General features: G+C 40.6%; 1 protein-coding gene across 4 annotated transcripts in view; it reads left to right on the forward strand.

Moving 5' to 3' along the window:
- The window catches only part of nphp4 (nephronophthisis 4), a 249,304-nt gene that overhangs the window by 144,067 nt on the left and 82,504 nt on the right, over nt 1–22,733 (forward strand). For 3 of the 4 annotated variants that reach the window (XM_076878848.1, XM_076878846.1, XM_076878845.1), the window contains exons 10-12: nt 13,447–13,665; nt 14,192–14,333; nt 17,560–17,612. In XM_076878848.1, the coding sequence (XP_076734963.1) occupies nt 13,447–13,665; nt 14,192–14,333; nt 17,560–17,612 (414 nt within the window). The remainder of the gene's footprint in view (nt 1–13,446; nt 13,666–14,191; nt 14,334–17,559; nt 17,613–22,733) is intronic. The other variant, XM_076878847.1, reaches the window with a different exon arrangement.

Here is a 22,733-nt window from a genome sequence, read left to right on the forward strand (position 1 = left end):
GTCTCCCAAATCCAAACTGGAAGCTGGTTCCACAGAAGAGGGGCCTGAAAACTGAAGGCTCTCCCTCCCATTCTACTTTTAAATACTCTAGGAACAACAAGTAGGCCTGCAGAGCGAGAGCGAAGTGCTCTAATAGGGTGATATGATACTACAAGCTCATTAAGATAAGATGGGGCCTGATTATTTAAGACCTTACTTGACACCACTTGAGAACAACAAATGTGAGGGTTCATGTGTGATTGCCGCCACAACCTCTTGTAAGATTTTTCAAGCGCTAGTATAACTCTGGTGGTGTTTGAAAATCAGTGGCTTCTGTTAGTGTGTGTGTACTCACACATAAGGACACACTGCAGGCCGTGTTGAGAGATGCCAGGCTTTTGGCTAATGGTATTTAGGGAATCACCTTGTTGGTCAAAGAATGCTATTTGTAAAACTGTGTTATCATTGAGATTTTTTCATACTTTTTCTAACAAAGCCCTTAAGTTCAAAATTGTTCTTTGCTGAGGTGTCTGTTACGTGTAGACAAAAGACTGGATCCTCCCTTGAATTAGGTGCCTTTTCTATGCTTGAGTGATTCATGGGTCAGTGGTAAGTGGCTTAATAAGCAAACACAAAAAAGCAATAACCTCTCAAAATGGTCAGGTACAAGCCCTGGATTGAAAATGGGTGTTAAAGCAGCTAAAAAAATGACAAGAAAGTTTGTTTCAAAATAGAAAGACAGGTTTTTTCACCGCACTGTAGATAAACTGAGATGCTAAATTTAAGTATACATATTAGTTATACTTATACAATATATTAGATGGTATATTATATGCATTAGAATAAAATGAAAGTCCATCTGTTTAATAGAATTACAGGATAACTGAGTACTGTAGGAAAGATGTAGAAACTGACATAAACTTGTTAATACACTGAAGTATTTTGCAGTGTTTTTGCAGAATAACGTTCATCGATTCAGCAATAACAATAATACAGTAGCTTTGTTGTAAAGTTTGGGGGCAGTGGGTGTTACATTCCTGAAGCGCTCTGTTTGTTGCATGTGTGGATTTGTCTTTTGAGTTATGTATGGACATCCTGCTACTTCCTTTGAATCCGATCTTTTAATGCCTATGCTGACACTAGATGGTGCTGTGTAGTGCAGCTTGAAAAGAGTTTCATCCGCTACAGAGCTGTGCTTGCATGGCAGCAACATGCCAGTCTGCCTTACTGTTTTTTCCCTTTGATTAAATAAAATTATATCTTTTGATGTATTCTGAGGGGGATGAGGTGGGTGAAAACTGTAAAACAATTTTGTTGAAATCCCTTCTCTTGCAAGACATTACCGCTGCAATACAGAGGCAATCACCTGGTGCTCTGAGACTGCCTACATGTCTCATCCTTGCTGTGTTGAAAGCCAGTCTGCTTCTCACAGTAAGACAAAGAACAAGGATGGCCTCCTTTTTAAAAAAAATTGCATTGCCCTTATCGCCTTTGGTTATGAAGAAAGAACATCATGCAGTGTCGTCACTTATCCTCTTTGGTATTTTTGATTTTGGCTATGATCGGGCTCCTTTTTTCTCTCTCTCTCTATTTTTTGCCTGCTCTCCCACTGCCATGCACTCTCTCTCTCTCTCTTTCTCTCTCTGAGAGCCTTTGAGCACCCTTTTTTATGCTCCTTAGCAGTCAGAGGGATGGAGATAACGATTTAAATGAAGGAGGCTGGGGAAAGGAGAGGAACTGGGAATTTGTCTGATAGGCTGTTCTCAGAGGATATCTGGGGTCAATGAACTTCAAATAATCAACTTTTCTTTGCCACCACACACACACATACCGTGCCCACAGTCCTTTTACTTGCTTTCTCTGTGTTTTGCTATTTCATTCTCTCTTATCCTTTTGACACCATTGTACTATGCTGCCCGACACACCGCAAAGTGCCTGTACTTTGATTGGGTGAACACAGGGGAACTGTGTCCTTCTATGTCCATTTTAACACACTTCTCCATATTGTTTCGCTTAATGTCGAAGAAACTCGGGGGGGAGAAAAAGACAGCAGTGCTTAAGAGTTGCAGTTAGTTGCTCTGCTCACTGCCTTGCTCAGTAATTATGATGCTACAAAATATTAAGATGAAGGTAACCTTATTTTCCTCCATCTCTTACTATGTTTTTACTTTAATTGCTTATGTATGCATGTCATTGATTTCTTGGACGAAATGTGGCATTTTTAGCATAAACTAATACCTACTCCAATGATGTGAAAGATAATGAGAGATTTAAGAGGGTTTCAAGGTAAAAGCTGCCGCTTGACACTTCTTCAACTTTTGTAGAATGTTGAAAAAGTCCTCTCCTACCTTTTGCAGTGTCCGTGCTGATAATTGTTGGCTTAATTTGTTTCAGTTGCTGCCCTCTGATGTTTCTGCTTTCATCACAGTGTGATACAGTGCTTTTGCTGTTTGGTGCTCTTAATATGGGGTTTGATCACAAAATATTTAGAGGATTTACTTTTCTCTGGCACAGACTTTTTTACTTATTAAATGGTTTGAACTAAATCCATCGATTTATGTCAGTGCCCACGACCTTATTGTGCAGCATTTCAGACTTACTTATATGTGTAAACCAAGCAGTTAGTGAACAAAGTAAAGGTCAAGACTATTCACAGCCAGTGCCAGGAACTATCCTGGAACATCATCAGAGGTTATACTTTTATCCCACTTACATGACATATAAACCCAATACCGTATTGGTGTCAAGAACTTTTGTTTTTATGGTAAAATGAGAAGGCCTTACACTTACAATAGAAGGTGAGTAAGGTAAGTTTATGCCAACACAAACAAATGCGCGCAGTTTCATGCCAGCCTTGTAAAATTTTTCAACGTTTGTGATTGCTCCTTTCTCAGCTCCTTCACATGCTCTATATAAGAAGTGGGAAAAAAATCTATTCATGATGTACTATTCAACATAGCACATCATGCTTTTAGTTATGCACTTAAAAGTTTAAGTGAATGCCTTCCATAGGCAGCGGTTTGCTCACTGTGCGAATACTCGGGTCACTGACAACTGATGCGAGGCAATGACGCCTCTCCTAATTGTTTTCTGTCAGCACCAATTTAGCCCCGCCGTAACTTCATCTGAGACATCTCTGCCCCTGCTCCTGCTTGCTGATTGCTGCCTCTCCTCAGCTACCGTTAGCGCAGCAGTACTCATCTATTGAGCCATGTAATACAGTTACGTAAAGCTTAATGCAAGACGATGGGGCTTATTGTTGTCCGCCTTCTTCTGCTGACAAGCACTAGCTCATCGCTAATGGGTGTGGGGGTGTAGGTTGGGGGTGGTGTGGGTAGTCCGGAGGAAATCAGTGAAGAAGGCTCTGCTGGCCCTCATGGCTTTGTCCTTTTGCCAGGAAACAATTTGTCGGGGAATTTGACAGCTACAGCCATCCAAAACACTGACACAGGGAATGAGTGACTGCTTGTAGGTCGCAGCCTAAAGAAAGATGGAAAGCAAAATGGATAGATCGACAGAAGGGAAGGGAGGGACATTTTAAGAGAGCTACTTGGTTTCATCCTCTCACTAACCACTGCTATGCTTCTGAGAGAGTGTCAAAAGTGAATCACATCCTCGGAACAGTAATTGGTGACTCTCCCAAGCTGTTTCGCAGCAGCAAACTTGTGTTGCTGAAAGAGGGTTTTGACAGTTGTGCTATGTGTCATGTACTGAAATGGGATCTCAGCTCGAGTAACTGGGCCTGCTTGCAACCAGTGATAAAAGTGTCACCTGCATCACATTTTCAGGTTGTGCCACCTTTGACCCTGACTGCATTCAGTGAGTGGCACAGTTGATTACTGAGCGTGGGAGGAAGTGTGACCATTAATGCATGACCTTTAAATGTACTCTGTTTTGCCCTTTCCTGAGCTCTCACGCAGATGTATGCAGACGCAGGTCTGAATTTGGCAGCGTGCCTATGTCTTACATGCTATTTAAAGCAACATTCCAATTTAAAGAAAACATGGTCATATGAAAGAAACAGAGTTGGGGTCGGGCGGCGTTTGTGAATGTTGCATTGTTTGCTGGCTGTGGTTTAATTTAAAACTACAATCCTAATACATCTGTTAGCTGTCAGAGAAGTGACAGAGAGCAATTTCCAAATAAATGAGACTGATGACTACAGTGGATACAGAGCTCATGGAGAAATTAACAATTTCCTGTATCCTGAACTGTACAGAGAGATCTGCGCAGGGAGTTGTCAGAACATCCTGCTATAGAGACGATTAAAGTCTGCAATAAACTGCATGTACACTAATGCAGTATACTAGTATTATACTGAAATGAAGCAAATCATTTAGAATTGTGCTGAAGATTGTTAATTCAATTCAATTTTGCACATATGGGACAAAATCACAACAGTCATCACAGCGAAAACCCCACCAATCAGCTGACCTCCTCTGAGCAAGCACTTGGTCACAGTGGGAAGGAAAAACTCTGTTTAAACAGGAAGAAAGCTCAGGGAGTGGTGGACATTTGCTGCGAAGACCGGAAAAAAGATAATCTGTTCCTAATGATTAAATGCAGAGTGATGAATAAAACAGAGTAAAAAGAGGTGATTGAAGGATAAACACTCAGTGCATTATGGGAGCCTTTGCTAAACAGTAGAGTTGAAACTTAACAAAGCAAAATTGTGAGTAATATGTGACTCTGCTCATGTCTTGGTAAATTAGTGCTGTGGAAATATATGTCACGGTCACTTTGTTTTTTTTCCATTTTTCTTTAACAAAACTGAAAATCCCAGCCCTTCTGGAGGTGTTTTGGCAGCCCATTATTGTTCATCCCAGGAACATTTTGTTCTGTTTTTACTCAAGCATTGCTGTGTTCCCACAATTGACTGCTCACTAAGCTCTCCTTTAGCAACTGTTTCAGACAGTGGTGAGGAAATCATCTCCCCTCTTGCCAGAAGCTATTACATTGTTTTGCCTGAAATGACAACTGTTGCTAGTGGGTTATATTTGCTGTGTTCAGCTTGTAAATGAATCTAATGTTAGTTTCATGGGTTGGTTGACCCTCTCTATTTTTCATCTGCCGTTTTAAAAGGAGAACCCTGTTGAGTGGTGTTATGCACTTGATGTCTGCGGGGAAGTAGATGTGTTGCTTGTGAGCCAGACTTTTCCTTTGAAAATAACATATAAACCCACAAAATGAAGCAGCTCTTTGCTTGTAAGAAGTGTTGATTACTATTGTATGTAGTATACAAGTTGGTTGGTTGGAAAATGGGGGTTAACAAGTTCTTTGCTCTTTCCTCTTCTTGCTTTTTCCACTGATATGTGGAGTATCGCTTTCACCATAACCCCACGCAGACTGATTCAACGTGTTCAGCAATCCGAGGCTTGACAGGCCTGCTGTGTTGTCACAGGTGCAGTTCCGCCTTGTCTCTGTGCCTCGACAAGAGCTGAAGTCGCTCTGTTTATTGTGCTAATTAGAACATCAACATAAGGAAATAGTAAGCTGCTCCTCCGGCAGCATATTAAAAACTCTACTGTTAATATATTGAATGAGCCAATACACACTTGACTGATGGCTTAGTAATTGTGGTTCAGAGTCTAACGCGGGCATGTGTCGCGTTTGGTATTTGACAATCCTTCCATTAGCTGAGCTATAATAAATATCACTCTCTTAATGATCTTTTTATTCTTCTCTCTGTCTCGGTTGTCACTGCCAGGGGATGGAGGATAAACAGTATGTGGAGCAGAAAGCAGTGACATAGGTTGTGGCTGGGTTTATTAAACGTGATGGTGTAGAACTTCTCCTCTGTGCCACAGAGGATTTTATTTGGGTTTTAATTGGCTCACCGACAGGTATTTCCCTTAAGTAGCTGTTTGTGTGCTTTTGAGTGTGCGTGTGTGTGTTGAGTGGTTTTTGTGGGCCCCTGCAGGGTTTAATGATGTTTGCTGAATGAAAAGTATCTTGCGAAGCTCTTCCCAATCAAATGCTTATCAGAACATCTACTTTACTGTAACACCGCTCTGTGAACTCACGAGCCCCTCCCTTGGTCGCAGTTCTTCCGGTCTGCTGGCATTACATAACGGGAGGGTGTAGACCTCCCTCTTGGTGTGGCCCGCTCCCTCAATGAAACCGGTTATATATTTGTTTGCTACTGATCTGAAATGTCATACAAATGTTAATTAAATGTTAATCAAACATCTTAAGCAAAGTAATGTCATCAGGATTTAAAAGTGATATATTTAGCTCATCGGTGGCCTATTCTGAGGGCATTGCTCCCCGGGCCCCCGCCCCCTTCCTTCCAAATGTGAAGCTGAGGCAAGTAAGGCTGCGTGCCGCAGAGACAATATTTCGCCCGCCTAATTAAAATGAATGTCAGTTCTCCCCCCAGTGAGAAGTGCATCAATCTCCCCCTGCGATTGGCCCAGAGTGAGTCTTACCCTGTCAGTGCCTGCCAGCAGTGCCATCCTTCTCCAGACGGATGCAGGGCCCTGGCAGCCAGAGAGGCATTGGTGATGATGTTTGCTCATCTAATGGTTTTCTTGTGAATGGCCTGCTCAGACTGGGGCTGTTTTATTTATTTATTTTTATTTATTTATTTTTGGGGGGGGATTTTTTTTTTTTTAAATGTAGATGAGATTCAGTCCAGACTTGATTTTCATTTAAAATAGCAGTTGCATAAAGAAGTCAGTAGCATTTCAGAGACATTTGAAGCCCAAGCAGCTGTAGAAAAGTCTAATTTAGCTTTTCCTCTCCACTGTTGCATACAGCTCATCACAACTAGGGCAGATTAGACAAATCTGAGTCTGCAGTATATCAGTATATCAGTGCACTGGAGACGAAAAATATTACACGATTAATTTTGAGATATCATGTCGACAGGTTTGTTTTGGAAAAGGTATTTGCTTGGCGTAAACTCTCACGCGCACGCGGTGTCATTAACTTTCAGCGAGTGATTATATCAGCTTATCGTATTACGATTATCTTTTGGTGATTTGAATTTTCATGCAAAGAGGTACGAGTGATCTGATGCTTTGATGAGGAATTGATAATCATCTGAAGCACTTCATATTGTCGCTGTCAGTTAAATGTGTCTGTATTATTTTAAATGAGAAAACTACTGATTATGTTTCTACTTGCCAGAATTTAATAAGGCATATGTCATGAGTTGAGTTTGTCTTATGGATGTTTTTGCACCCCCTCACTGTGAAAAAAACAAAACTCAAATGGTCCATCACTTAATGAGGCTGGTCCAAAGCGGCGGACCAGCCAAGTGATGATAACGTCTGTAAAACTGCTAGAGCGAGGATAAAAACCTCCATCCTGAGCATTTGGTCTGTGCCTAAACTATAATTTTCCTAAAAGCCAGCAAAATATCTGCTAATGGGTTTAAGCGTTTCACTATGCTTCTTTTCAAAAAAACATTCCAGAATAAAATTGAGCGAGTCAAACGCTTAACCGTCAGAGCTATGTCTATCGGTGTGTACTGTCGAACATCAAAGCTCGAATAAAAGACATGCATGTCCACGGCAAATTGGCCTGAGCCTGAGTGACTATCATGAACACCTTGAAGTTGTGCCTGTCAACAGCGAGAGCTGAAAAGGAACACAATTCCTTCCCAAGCTTGATTTGGCCTTGGTGAGCTGAGTAGAGCACAGAAGCCTGCTGGGTTCATTTGGACTACTTGTACGGATGGATGAAAATGTGAGTGGTTTAGTGCTCTTAAGTTAATGATCTCTGTGCATGTTCTCTCACTTCCTTCAGGGCTTCTCATTGTAGAGAATAAGTAGCGGGAGCTGTGGGCCGGTGCCTGTCACAGGGTCTTGGCTGAAATAATGACTCGAACAGCCCAACAGACTGCGGTAATGGTAATAACTGTCAGACTTTGTCTCTCATCAATGCTCACATCCCCCTAATTTAGGATTAATTCCTGCCATTCTCTAGAAAGCCCCGAGTCGATGAGTGTCTTGCCATTTTTCTTTGAGCTTTTCCAAAAATATGTTTCTGCATACTGCTTTATCTCGGCGTATCGCAAACTTGGCTCCTTCATATTTGGGCACATTAAGAAAACTTAAACAGGCACAACAGGAGCCAGTCTGACTTGGTGGTTGTTCCTTAAATTAACGGTGGCTTTCCCCAGCCCCTTTTTATATGTTCTTACTTTTTCTGAGTTAATAAGTTGTAGTAAATTGCACTGGTAAGTGTCTGTTCCTCCAGTTCTTCTTGTCTGCTGGGATATGCGTTTTCAGCTCTCTTTGATGTGCAAAACTCGCCTTCTGTCACCTTTATAATAATTTCCTTCTTCCTGTCTTCTCCTCGGTGTCCCCCAAAAGTTTGATGATTACTTTTCTTGCTCCGGGTTACAGACGTGAGATCTTTGTTTCCACTCTGTATTATGTTTGAGAACAGACACACTTATTTGTCTAGAAATGCTGCAGCGTTATGTTTTACACTTCTAAACAAGGTTGATGGATTCTTCCCTTAGAAAACACTTTACCAGTTGGAGCAATTATGTGTGCGGTGACATTGCTGTTATTGTTTTTGGTTTTTTTTCCCTCAGTGCAACTTTATGAAAAAGTTTGCCGCTTCTCTGGTTTTGCCTCAGGCTTTTGTTTCTATTTTTTCCCCCCTCCCCGGTGCACTATTGAAACAAGTGCAGGGTTGCTCTCTGAGTGAAAGTTAATGGCTCTTATTTTAAATGTAGCCTTTAACGCTCAAATCAACGGTGTAATCACACTTTGGGGAAATTGGCTATTGATCATTCTGCCTTGTCCGACATAGTGACCGGCACAACAGCGAACACGTGGAAAAACAACTTTCAATTCAAATGACAAATTCTTTTGATTAATTCAAATGTTTCCTCCCCAAAACGGCGCGAGTGCAAAGAGTCATACTTTATTGCCAGTGAAATATAATGCAATTGATTTGATGTCTCTCTGCTGTCACCAGCAGGCTTTGGGATTGATTAAGTCTCACTGACACACTGTGGTGCTCAGAATAAGTCGATTCGTCTGACCCTCTCGCCAACTTTCTTCTCACCAGAGGCCCTTAACACAAATGCGTCAGCTGACTGCCTCCTACGGTGCTGTGCTCTTACCACGATACCGTTAAAGCCCTTACACCTGCATGTAGATGTGCCATTGATCTCGGCTGTCGTGTAATCACGGAAATGAGTATTGTAGCGCTTAAGCTCCTGCCTTTTGAATTCTGATGACTGTTTCTGTAGAAGGATTACATGCATATTGTGAATTTTTCTGCCTGGCTTTGAGTGGAACTATTATCCTGTTTGTTTACTCAAACCTCAAGAGTCCCTTTGAGATCCCCTCAGTCCTATTGTTTGCCACCCCACGTTTTTGGTGCTTTATTATTTTATTTTTTTTGCAGTTCATATGTAGATCGCGCTGTCCTGAAGCATTTTAAAACCGCTGTACTGAAACCGTGACAGTGATTCACACTTTGCGTCTAAAAGAGAATTATTTCTTGGTGTGATATCTTTCGTTGCCATTGTTGTAATCGCAGAATTCTGTTTTTGTAAACCTGCCAAAAGAAGAAAAGGCAAAAAAAACCCAAACGCCTCCACTTTGACCTTTAATAACTTCATATTTGTAACTTTGATGGGTGTTTAGCTCACTTCTCATTCCTTTTAGATTCCCATTCAGCTACTTGGTGCAATTCTGAACATGGGCTCAGTTTCCTATGATTGGAAGACTGAAAGTGTGATAAGCATTGAGTTTTGGACAGATAAAAGCTTCTTCTTTTTTTCCAAGGCTGTAGGCGTCCCTATAGAAAAGACCCCCTGATTGGTCTTTTGTCTCTCTCATTCTCTCAGAGCTCGGCCAGCGTTTTTGCTCCCGAATCACTCCTGCAATATATTCACTGAATAATACAAGAAGTGAGCGTTGGGTCATGTGCGAGACACTCATTTTGTTCTTTCCCTCATGTTCTGCACAGAGCACAGAGACGTTACAGACACAAAGTACGAAAAAAAAAAAAAAAGAGACACATTAGATAAATTGCCTTGCAATTTTTACTGGCTACTCCCTCTGCCATAAAATGATCTTTCTCTAGTCTACTCATTTGAACAAAATCATCGCTTTGAAAATAGACTTGTTTGATTTAACATTTCATATAAAACATCCTATTAATTCAACCCCCATGAAATAGAAAAACAGGCAATGCCTGAACGGGGAATACAGTGCTATCTGTTTTATGTCTGCCATATAGTTCTGAAGTTAAAAAAATTGTTGTTAATGTCTGTGCTACTAGAGGGTAAAATTATAGTCTGAAACTGGCTCCCTTTCAAGAAGAACGGAGTATTGATCAGCAACTTTGGCCACTTGAGATATGTGAGGCTTTAAAGAGTTTTTTAGATGGAATAACAGACCTTTAATGGCAGGACTGGGTACTCTCCTGCTTAATTCCCTCTAAAGTGTCACACAAGCGACAACCATAGTGTTTACATGAGTGTGAAATTGGCAGGTATCTCAGCCCAAACACAAAAACCAAACACAAAGTCCGAAGGTTGGTTTGTCAGTATAAAAGGAAGTAAACGGCAGTCGAAGAACTTAATAAACACTGCAGGATTAGGTGTTCGTCTATTGTATATTATAAAAGCGAATATTCAAATTTGCTGTCAAGCAGGGAGCTGACATGAATTTAACCTTTACACCTTTACCACACGTAGTCCCTGCTGCAGTGCACTTTCACTTGTAGTATTCAAAATGTCAGCTCCATTAAGCTATCTGAACACTTCACTTTGGGCTTTGTTAACTGGGCAGTGAAATTACTTTGCATAATTCATAGTAAACTGACATTTTGAAGCAGCCCTCAACAGAAAAACAAAGAGTGCACTGGTTATTTTTCACAGGAATAGAACAAAACGATCTAAGTTTAAGCTTACATGACAAGGACCTCTTTTGCAAAGGTCAGGGCACCGCGGTGCTGTAAGAAAAATCTCTCAAGGAGGGACACCGTGGTAGATGGCTTGGTCAACAAAAGATACTACAATAACCATGACCGCACAGATCACAATTTATTTAAGAAAGCAGTGCACAGAAATGCACTAGTCTTGCCTTTCATTCACCTTAGATGGTGTTTCATCATGCCATATTGGATTTGTAGGTATATTAATTGTGGTGGAAACTGGCAGCTAATTAAATAGCATGCAGTCATTGCTGTGACAGTCACCCCTTTCTCTTTCATTTAAATAGAAATGTGATATCGCACCGAAAAGTCTTCGTTCGTTCTTCTTCTGAATCTTTCGTTGATATTATGAAAGTAGAATTTTATGAATGTGGGCGTTCGTTTGTTTTTATCTTTTCAGTGAAAAATGTCTGATAAAAACTATGCTTTATTTCAGTGAAATCGAGAAGGATGTCACAACACATATATACTCATCTTCTCCCACTATACATTTCATCTAAAATGTCTTAACTGATTTAGAGATGTGCCTGTCGATTACACGACATCCCTATTTTTCAGAGCACTGGGATTAATTCCTGTGTTTGCGTGCTCTACCCTAGGCGTGCTTGAAATGGATGAACTTCCAACCAGTGTTTATCTGTATCACATCCTATTTAGAGAGAAAGTGTCCACTTACTGTTAATGCCAGTGTCTAATCTGGCTACAGTCCCACTAGAGAGTCCTGTATGATTTTAAGTGGATTGAGTGACTGAAATAATTATTTATTTACAGCCAATCTGAGTTTTTGACAATATTACTGATTACACAGTGTCCTGATTGGTAAGTTCAAGATTTACAAGTGATTGCAACATCCACTCTTGAGGCTAAAAGATAACTACAGCAATTGTTAGGAGTTGAATCTCAACAGAAACTGTATCCAAAATTGTATACGCCAGCTGGTTGTGGTGACTGTTATCAGGTAGCTCCTGCTGCTGCTGTTAGTTTAGTGTGTTAAACAGCAAATGCCATAACATGGATTGTGGAGCATAATGTTATTTATGCTTAAAGAAAATGGTTTTACTACAAATAGAAAGCCTGGAGAGCCTATCAAGAACATAATCAGTATGGCCCTGCATTTATTTGGGCCTTTTGCCTTTGTTAGACAGTGGAGAGCGAACAGGAAAGCCGGGAGACAGGCTGGCAGCAGATACCCAGCAGAGGGGGTTTGGGTTGGACTCTGACCCAGGTTGCTGCATTTCAGCCTTGCAGCACCTGCTCACCCCATCAGCCCAACTGGTGCCCATCCTGCTTTTATTTTTAAATCTGGGAAAGTTCCATAAGGCCTACAAGGCCATACGATAACATGATGTGTAATTGGGAACTCTGCTGAAAGATGGTACTGGATTGTGAATGAACATCTTGAACTCTAGTGGCAAACAGGAAACAGAAACACAATTACACAAATGCTGCTCCCATCTGGAATAGCCTCTGTGGTACTAAGTAAGATATGTTCTGTCTAGTGAATTTTTGACTAGATCTATCATGGTGAAGACTCTTTTAACCTTTTGGCTGCTCTCCTTTTATATACTGAAGTAAAAAGTGACTTTATGGAAAAGCAGTTCTGCTTTGCTCTCCTACCTTCCCAGACGATGGGACTTAACTTTTTATATAGAATGAAGAAAGAACTGAAACCACCACACTCTGAATATCATTACTTTTTTTTAGTTGACCTTTGCAAGAGTGGTTTTAGATTAGTTTGTAGATTATATGGCACAAAATTAGCTAAAATCTCCTCAACACATTGCATGGATAATTGTATTCTATTGTACCATTAACAGGTACTGTATGACATTTAGAATAAAGACACTACTTTTATGACTGATTTTCTATAGTGCCAGATTATGGTGTTACATTAAAGAACTATTCTCAGTGGAATTTGAAGCATTCAGCAAACTATTACATGGCCGGCTTTGTCTTGGAGCAGTGTGGGGCTAGTAGGCTTGTTGTGTATTCTGTCCTGTCCTGCCTATGATTGATTACAATCGTCTGAGGCTGACCAGCTTATTAATCGATTCAGCAAAACCACTGAGTCTCTCTGTGGATGATTTAAAGCAGAATGTTTTTTTACTTTTCCTGGGACGGCTGAAGTAGAGCCTCAGCGGCACTGATTGTAAATCATGTTCAAACACAGCAAAGCTGCTTCCAAAACGTGTGTGCGATGTGGGATTTAGAGAATGCTCAGTGCTAACGACAAGCACCACCATGCCACACAGTTTTAAGGCCTCTTGCAGTTCATTTTTGTGATTAGAGATAAGGATTTACAAGTTGGCAAATTAAATTATGTTTTTGTTCTTTGGTCGTACTTGGAGACTGTTAATGCTCTGCTTTATAAATTAAATAACGTTATCAATTGATCACAGTTAAACACTGTAAAAGATTGTAATTATTCAGTTGGATGAAAGAGAAAAGACTACATTCGGTTTAGTTTTTACAACAGTTTAATCGCTGGTTTCTTTTTGCGAGATCATCATATCAATGTCTGAATTCCCTATTCTTCTGTCGTTTTCCATCACACAGCTATCTGCTACCTCTACATCCCGCGCTGCTTTCTTGCATAGCCTTCGTTGGGGGATTTGGTGTCCCTTCCAGGAGCCAGCTGAGTGGAAGGGGGAAGAGATACAGCTTGTATTGCAAGGAGGTGCAAAGCCAAACCCTCATGGAGCCATGGTCTACAGCACAGAGGTGTCTGCCAAAGCTCAGAGCCCTGCACCAATCTCAGCTCCAGGCACAGCTCAGGTAATACAATGGCACAGAAGAATGCTTTTGTCGAAAGACTAAAATGTGAAGAATCCACTGAAAGGTGTTTAAACGAGGTTTTTCAGCAGCCTTCAATACTCACACACTGCTTCCCTGAATTCAAAAGCTTTCACATCATCTACATTCGCACTTGGGTTTCATGCTAGGCCCCCGTACAGTACCGTTCAAGGTCAGGTTCTATCATCCCTGAAGGCTCTACTCTGAAATTCTGCATGATATTTTATAGCATGGATGTAGGCAGCTGTCTGCAAGTGACATTGTTTTGGTGACGGTATCAAAAATTTCAAAGGGTGCCCAAGTCGTCCTAATATGACTTAACTTTTCACACCTTGCAGAGGATTGCAACACTGCTTGGGTGTTTGGAAATAACTGCATGTCACTATCACGTCTTCTTTCTTCTGTCAGCTTTTTCATTCGTTTCCCTGCAGAATCTGAACTCTTCATTCTGTTTTTTGTTTTGTTTTTGTTTTTTTTGTTGAAATGTCTGAAACTTCCTTCTCTCAAGGAGGTCTCAGAAGCAAAGGATATGATCAAATTTTGGCTGTCATCCAGCCTGGAAAGGAAGGCATCCAGCCCAAAGCCATCCCTGAGGATAAAACAGGTAGACGTGCCTCGCCAGAGAAGATCACCTTCATCACCTTCACAGGGTAAATATCATTATGTAATTCATAATAGCTTTTTAAGCACACATTAATTGGAAAGCTCATACAAAGACTTTTCCTCCACAAAAAGACATAAAAGGCTATTCACTGCTTACATCTATAATTTTTTAAAATGGAAAGAGTGTAGTCTGATTTCTGTGCATGCGTGTGTTTATAGGTTGGGTGCACTTCAATAGTGCAACGGCACCTGTTTGCAATCAGCCAAACTTTGAAGCAACAGGCATCGAACTAGCCTGTCTTGTGCACATGTTATCTCAATAGAGCCACCTGCTCTCTACGTGATCAATATACTTTATGATTGGAGTCTGGGGGGAATAAAGGATACACCTAAAGGGATTGGTGAAGACGTTGGCTGTCCATTAGGGCCTCTCTGATATTAAACCTGCATTACTTTGCAAAATCATCTTACATCTGCTCTCAGAGTGGAAATTCCATGTCCCTCGATTTTTGTTTTGTTTGTTTGTTTCGTGTTTTTTTAATTGATCTTAGTCTAGCCGCTCACCCAGGAGCAGTTTGTTTTGGGAGGCCCTACAAGGAATACATTGCCCCAGACTACGCAGCTCATAAGATCATGTGGACACACAAAGCCCTTCACAAAAATAAGGTGGCAGTTCACGGACTGGGAAATTAAATTTAATAAATATAGTGACTCAAAATAACTGCTCAAATAAGTGCCCAGAGGCGTTTCAGGATGATTGCTTCTACAAGAATATTGCATATTACCAAAATATTGTTGGTGGTTTGTAATATTGTTAAAGCTGCTGAATGTGGTGAAACTGTTTAATGTTTAAACTGGAATTATTCTTTAATATTTTGCAGTAAGACACAATTCACAGTTCAAGAACAAGCTCCACAGCTATCAAGTGAAAACATATGACTGATGATTGATTTTAATGAAAGCCTGTGTTTAGACAGTGCACACTGTTTTTGTGCTTTTTCAGCAACTCAACTTCTGCAGACATTCAAAAAGTAGATGTGATGGATATCGGGGTAAAGAATATCAAAGTGGTGCTAAAAAACATATTCATGATTCATAATAAGCAATAAGTAACGGTAAGATACTCTTACTGTGGGACTCTCTTTGTTGAGGTTTTTGTGGTAAAGCTTTGAAAAACATTTTTCCAGAAAGAACATATCAGCCATGCATATTGGTTCTTCTTTGCTTTCCGTAAGCATTACGATGAAGAGTGTAAAATTAAGTCTGAACCGTGCCCCTTATTTGTCACATTGGTAGGGGGTTATCAGTGGATGCTGTTGGATTTCTCCAGCAGAAGCTTCTTCTTCTTCTTTTTTTTTTTTTTTAATCTTTTCCAATTAAGCGCGGATGTTCCACGATACTCTAAAAATAACTGCTGAACCCTGAGCTTTGGAGGCCTCCCACTGAAACAAAGTTCTGATTAAATATTCCACATCCTGCACGCAGCCAAAGATAAATGATGTGCCACTGCCTGCATCTCTTATTGAAACACAAACTGCTGATTTGCTCTGTGTCTGCCAGTGAATTGATTAAAAAAGTGTAGTAAACACTGCATACAGCCACTCAATCCCGGTGACAGCAGAAAAAACTTGAGTGGACCCAGGCTGTATGCTCGATGATTTACCTTCCTAATGATGCTGTTAACTTTTGAGACAAGAATGCGGTTGATCAGGGGTCTACTTCATCGGTGTGTAGAGAAAGCTTCTGGCAGTGCGCATTGTCAGTAATGACATTTTAATCAGTGTTCGCGCGTCTTCAGAGGGTTGCCCAAGAAGCTTGAATGATTTGGGCTGGTGTTCAGAGGAGAATGAGACCATGAATCACTGCCATTCTTTGATTTAGGCAACTTGATCATCCTCAACTTTGTTTTTTTTCCAAGACTGCATTTGCATGGATTTAAACATATGCCAGAAAGGATGCTTTAAACTGGAGATAGCTAATTTAAATGCACCCTCCATCTGAAATTCACTGTTATTGATGCATTCATGTCAGAAAGAACCTGATCTCAGAAGGATTCTTTAACTCATACGGTACATGCTGACTTTGCATTACAATGTTGGAAATTCTGAAGTCTGTACGCTTTTATTAATCTATAATTTAGTCGCTTAATTCCTTGTCGTTTACGTGACCATCATGCATCGCTCCCTGTTGATACTGATGAGCTAAGAAGAAGATCAGGGAGCATATCTGGCTGGTTAGACGCAGATGTTCTTAAATTAATTTTAATGGGCCGTCGTCCTTACGTAGCTGTATAACTTTACTGCTCGTAAAGGTGTCTGAATTCACCAGCCGCACATGTGGTAGTTCACTCATCTGTCGAGAAGGCCTCTGAGGGATCACAAATAAATGGCTAATTGCACATTAGTCCAGCTAATGAGGTGATACACACTCTCCGTGGGCTCGAGAAGTAAAAACAGTGAGAAAGCCCTAAAAACAAAATGGCTGCCAGAGGGGGTGGGGGTGGGGGGGCATGCCAGAGCACATTTGTGAAACAGAGCCAGCCAGTGCAGCACCATGTCCACTCTGTGTGCACGTAGTCCGAACAGATGGGAGCTACACTAAGACACCCCAGGCAAACCGAAGCAATTTCCAAAAGGCCAGTCAAGCCCAGCACGGAGAGCGAGACAGCGTGAGGGAGAGGGAGGACAAAGGGATGCTAGAGAACCTTTCATTTCAGTATTACCATGGCTACGAACCAAAAATCTCAGGAAGCATTGTCAGACTTTAAAGTCAGTGTGAAATTTAAATCCAACTCACCTCCTTATCTGTGTGAAATTGGATAGATTTGCTAGGTCTGTAAATAGTTAGGTATTCCAGTGCTCTGCGCGGCTATATACTCCACTGTGCACTGCACTGAGTAAACATTATCACAGTGTATTTTTTTATACCTCAAGATGTCAGCTCACCGCAAATCCAATCATCAGGAAAGCAATTACAAAGGTGGCATTTTGCAGTCAACTTCTATTCCCTCTCACAAGCTAATATTCCACTGAATGTCTAACCAAACTATAAAATGAACTGTGCTACCAGGTGCAGAAAGCATGTGGAAGATATTACAATGTTGTTAATTAACCTTGTTAAACAATGAACTGGAGCTGTTAGCACATTTCCAGATGAATAATGAAGACTTCAGCATGAATACGTCGTAGAAGTGGAAGGCTTTTACAGATGTGTACATTTCTAGGTTGAATGCCTTTATCTTCTTTGTTGTGCGTTTGTTTTTCTTTTTTCTAGATCGGAAACGCATTCCACCAGCTTCTCCTCCAGAATCTCCTCAAGGCCCCGGGGTAAGACACCGTCTCACCTATTGAATTTTACAGGTGACCTATAATACTGGCCAGCCAAGAAAGCTTCTCTCTAAAGTTCCAAGTTAATACTTAAAACAAGTAAACCCTTTTTAAAGCTGTCTTTTATACTCATACTTATTTCAAAAGGAACCTGTGTCAGTAGGTCCACACAGACTCTTTTACACAAACAATTAGTCAAAAGGTCAGTCCATTACCTGCTCCAGTCATCTGTCATTTATTTACCTGCACTAATGTTTGCAGGAACTTTGCTCTGTCTCAACTCTTTACTGAGAAAAACATGTCACCCTTTAGCTGTTAACTGTACAAATTCCTCCAGCGGGAACATTTCAATTCTTTGGAAGCAGTCCTCTTGAAATTATATATTTAGAATAGCTTTAGCAGGGTCATGTTGGTTCTATGATAAAACTGGAATTGTTCATGTTGTGTTCTATTATGGTGCACTATTGAATGCTTGGAAATATTACAGCAGCAGAGGGGAGGGCACACAGGCTGTGTGGTTTACACAAACAATGGGGTTTTCTTCCTGTGACCCTGGCAATAAAACTTTTGTGTTTTATTCTGCTGTTACCTGAGTGAAGCAAGAAAAAAGCAAACGCAGTGTCTGCACTTTTTGAAAGGAACTGTTATGAATGCATTTTGGTTGAAAGCTGACCTGGATAGATTCCCGCCTGCAGAAAGCTCCTCTAGCTGCCCCTTGTACATGGACACAGCTCCCCTTACATGCTCTTTAGACAGGGATCATTAATTCTGAGAGACCCACACTTAGGTTTTGTCTGGTTTGTCGACAGAGATTGCAGGTCAGGTCTATAAATTTAAAAAGAAAAAAAAAAAGTCAAGAAAAATTCATTATCTGACCCAGATCTCTCAACAACACTAGAACTGGGAGACATAATTAAAGAAAAGCACGGGGCCTCTCGCAAACACCCCCCTCTCAATTCCCATCCTGTCACAGAGTGACACTTTGTTTGTAGTCGCACTCACAGCACCCTTCATTAATGTGTAACGTATAAATACAGTGGCAGCGTTGACTTCTTTTCTCTAAGAAGAACATCACAACATGGCTTAGGTGTGCAAAGTGACGTCTGGACAAACAAAAACATTTCTAGAGAAATGTCCTTTGGACACACAAGGCCAAATGGAGATGTAGTGCACAGTGCCACATTTGGTGAAAACTAAAATTGTCATGCTAACTGTCAAGCTTGGTGGCAGAGGGGTGATGATTTGGGCAGTCCAGAGAGCTGTGCATAAACAAATACCTCCAAACCTCAATGAAAAGAAGTTCATAATAATGTGAGAGAGTCATACATAGAACGATTGCTTCAAAATAGAACAGAAAGTAACAGGACACTTAACTCAAAAATTTGAAGATGTAGAGAGTGCGCAGTCAGAATGGTACCAATCACTAGTGAATATGGTTTGTTAAAGGGTAAAATGTAAGCCATCCTCAGCATGAAAACGGCAAATGCAAAGACGAGGTGAGGTTCAAACATCAATGAACAAAGAGGACTTATATATAAATATTAAATAATGCTAAAAAATGATAGAGTTATACTTTATGTCCTCAAGAACAATTAAAATGTTAATATGCTGGAGAAAAATTAATAATAAATGTAATTATAAGCAGCGATCAATACAATGTTATTGATTAAACTGTGTTATTATGACAAATGTAGTTTAGCTTAGAGCTCAAATGAATACGTTTTACCCTTTAATAAGCATTAAGAAGTATACTCAATCGTGAGTGCCGGCATTCTGTTTGTAGCATCATCCCTCAGCCTAAGTGAGAAGTGTCAGTGGAGACTGGGAGTTGTGATGGATGGTGCTCTCTCTCAGGATGAGGCCAGTGACACAGAGCGGAGGAGGAGGAGGAGAGACATCAGCTCTGTTTCAGTGTTGGCTCTCTGGGCCAAAATGAGTCTGTATTGTCGACTCATTTTAAATTGAACCAGCTGGGAGCTGTGAGATCATCGCAGCCTTGAACTCTAGAAATCGACCCTCATTTTGATTAAACAGCAAGGGCGGTGGAAACCTACAGAGGGCAGCTCCCAGAGGTTGGGAAGAGACAATTCTGGTCATACTGGGCAGTTCTTTGGGGATGACATTAAAAGATGGTTGTGCTTAAATTAATCTACCATTTTATATAGAGCTCATGAGTCTTATCAAATCAAATTCCCAAAACATTCGGCCCCGAATTATTCTGAAAAAATAAAAATACAAAATTTGCTGACATTTCTGCATATTTCCACTGCAAATTAGGACGCTCTCATATCCTATTTTTCAAGGATTAAGGGTTAAAGTTCAACTGCATTTTCCCAAAAGGAGCAATTAACTTTGCTTCAGAGGAGGAACGCAAATCATAAGGCAGAAAAACACAGCCCAATTTTAATAAGCTGCTGATGTAAATTTTGGAGAAAAACAATCTGTGACCACAAGTGGCCATTACAGCACACTGAATTAATGGACAAACCTCATTCTAGGTTTAAAAAGATGATTTTTCATTTTTAAATGCCTTTCAATGAGTTGAAACAAAAACACTCCAAAAACAACAAGAGCAACGGCAAACATATGTCTTTAGGCTAGACAGAACACATAATGCAGAACTGTGAAAACAGGTAGGGTGCAGAAACAAAGAATCATCTATTTACAAGCTTAACAAGAATTCAGATTGTTTACCAAGTGTCTTTATAACAGAGGAAACCAAGAGAGCCAGGGGGAAAGGTTCAAAGTGGCAGCTTGTGGATTGACCAGAGGAGACGAGTTTAGTGAAGCCAGGAAGATTAATCTGTGGAACCAGGAGATCAGTGCAGCTCCAGAGCAGAGGTGGATAAGTGGCTGGAGTTTGGCAGCAACTGGAAATTTTTGTCTGTGGACAAAAATGAAAGTGGGTAAGAAGTTTAGCAAACAGATCGGTGCACAGGAAGGGCTTGACCTTGAATAACTGGGTAGAGGAGTCTAGGATCTGGTGATGTGGTGAAATAAGAACTGAGACAGTGTTTACGGTGTTATTTAAGTGACCTCCTGGCTGGGAGGTAGTCAAAAGTAGAGGGTATAACAGTTTGACAAAGCTAACTCTGGGCTTAAGTGTCAGATATTTTGAGATGTATTTTTAAAATATTATTCTGATATTTTATAATATCACGCCACATAAATGAGCCTCACTCCTGATTATGTAGATAGGCAATTATTTGCCACCATATCAGCCATCATTGTGGGGTTTTTTTTTTGGTTCTTTCACTTCTGAGTGGTCAAAAAGCATAAACCAAGGCAGCTTTAAGTAAACGGTAAATATTTAGCACATTCACATACACTCCTCGGCGAATAATGGTGAAAGGCAGCAGTCATTAGTGCCTTAGATGCTCAGTAGATATCTGGTGGGCATCCAGGATCTTTCTGAAAAAAGAAGAAACAGAAAACGGCGTGTGAATCAGTGCCACTGCTGTTGGCAGCCACCCTACATTTCATCAAAACTCTGTTAGCTGTTGCAAAATTCACAAATACAGTCTATCATTCTCCCTGTCTGTTTTCCTCACTTTCTTTTAAACATGTATGGAAAAAAGTGCTTGTTCAGTCTTATGGTGATATTTTTCCCGGTTCAACAAAATTTTCCTTTTCTCTTCAACATGGCTGTCAGGTGCTGATTAATCAGTGGCATCCTTCTCTGAGATGGCTCTGTAAACAAGCTGCATGCTTTAACTCTTTGCGCCGGCATTGTGGGATCTGACAACTTTCTCTTGCTTGCATAAATTATTGATCTTTGATGCTCTCTCTTTGCCGCGGTGCAGAATGCTAAAGATCCTGTGGTATTTATAGCCAGCATTTGGAAGAGCAGCTGAGTTTGTTTGCCTCTGTTGATGATTTCTCTCATCAGGCTGCGGCCGTGTTTCAGGGTCGCGCTTGTGTTCTGTTGACCCAGGTGGTCTTGTAGTCTGGGGGCCAAAGGTGAGACCGTGTTTCAGTTTGTTGCTGGCAGTGGGCTTGTTCGACAGCAGGCACTTGCTCATTCGGACCTAACTTTTGCAGCCCTCCTTTGCAAAGTGTTGTTTGTGTCTCGTTCTTATATCAATTAAAACAATACTCAGGGTTTTGCTGCTACATTTTATTGTATGACTTTTGAAAATCTAATTATTATTGTGTACTTGAAACTCAATTTCATGCTTTGATGGAAATCACAAGTATACAGCTACTTTGTAGGTATGCCTGAACTTCAAATTGAACATCAGAAAGGGGAAGAAAGGTGATTTAATTGGCTTTGACTTTGGCATGGTTGTTGGTGCCAGACAGGTTAGCCCTAGTATTTCAGGAGCTGCTGATATACTGGGATTTTCCCACACAACCAGGGTTTTTAGGGTTTTTCAGAGCATGGTCCAAAAAGAGCAACTGTCCAGTGACCAGTAGCTTTCTGGGTGAAAATGACCAAATGACTTCAATAAAGGAAGGCAACAATAGTAATAATAATAATACTAATACTACTACTACTACTACTACTACTACTACTACTACTAATAATAATAATAATAATAATAAGCACTTTCAAACAAAGTGCTGTACAACTATTTGAAACTAAAGAGATAAATAAAATAATAAAAGCGATACATAGCAATACAAGTAAAAAACAGTAAAAATTTAAAAACTAAAAGCCATAGAATTAAGACATGTAAGATAGGGTGAACAAATGTGTCTTCAACTTAGTTTTAAAAAACCTCCACAGAGCATGCCTGCCTAATATCTTGAGGGAGGTTGTTCCACAGAAACGAAAAGAAAAAGCACGCTCTCCAATTGTCTTTTTTCTGGCTCTAGGAACCTTTAGAAGGCCAGAGTCCTGAGATCGTAGACCGTAGATTGTAAAGGTGTAAAAGGTCGGAGAGGTATGAAGGTGCCAATCCGTTTAAAGTCTTGTCGGTGAGCAGCAGGACCTTAAAATCTGCTCGAACCTGACAAGGTAGCCAATGAAGAGATCTCAGTACAGGGGTAATGTGCTCAAATTTCCCAGTTCTTATTAAAATGCGAGCAGCTGCATTTTGCACCATCTGTAGACCTCTAAAACGTTTCTTTGGTAGCCCAGAAAGAAGAGCAATACAATAATCAATACGTGAAGACACA

The sequence above is a fragment of the Maylandia zebra genome, linkage group LG20 (genome assembly GCF_041146795.1).
Source record: "Maylandia zebra isolate NMK-2024a linkage group LG20, Mzebra_GT3a, whole genome shotgun sequence".
Classification (NCBI taxonomy): Eukaryota; Metazoa; Chordata; class Actinopteri; order Cichliformes; family Cichlidae; genus Maylandia; species Maylandia zebra.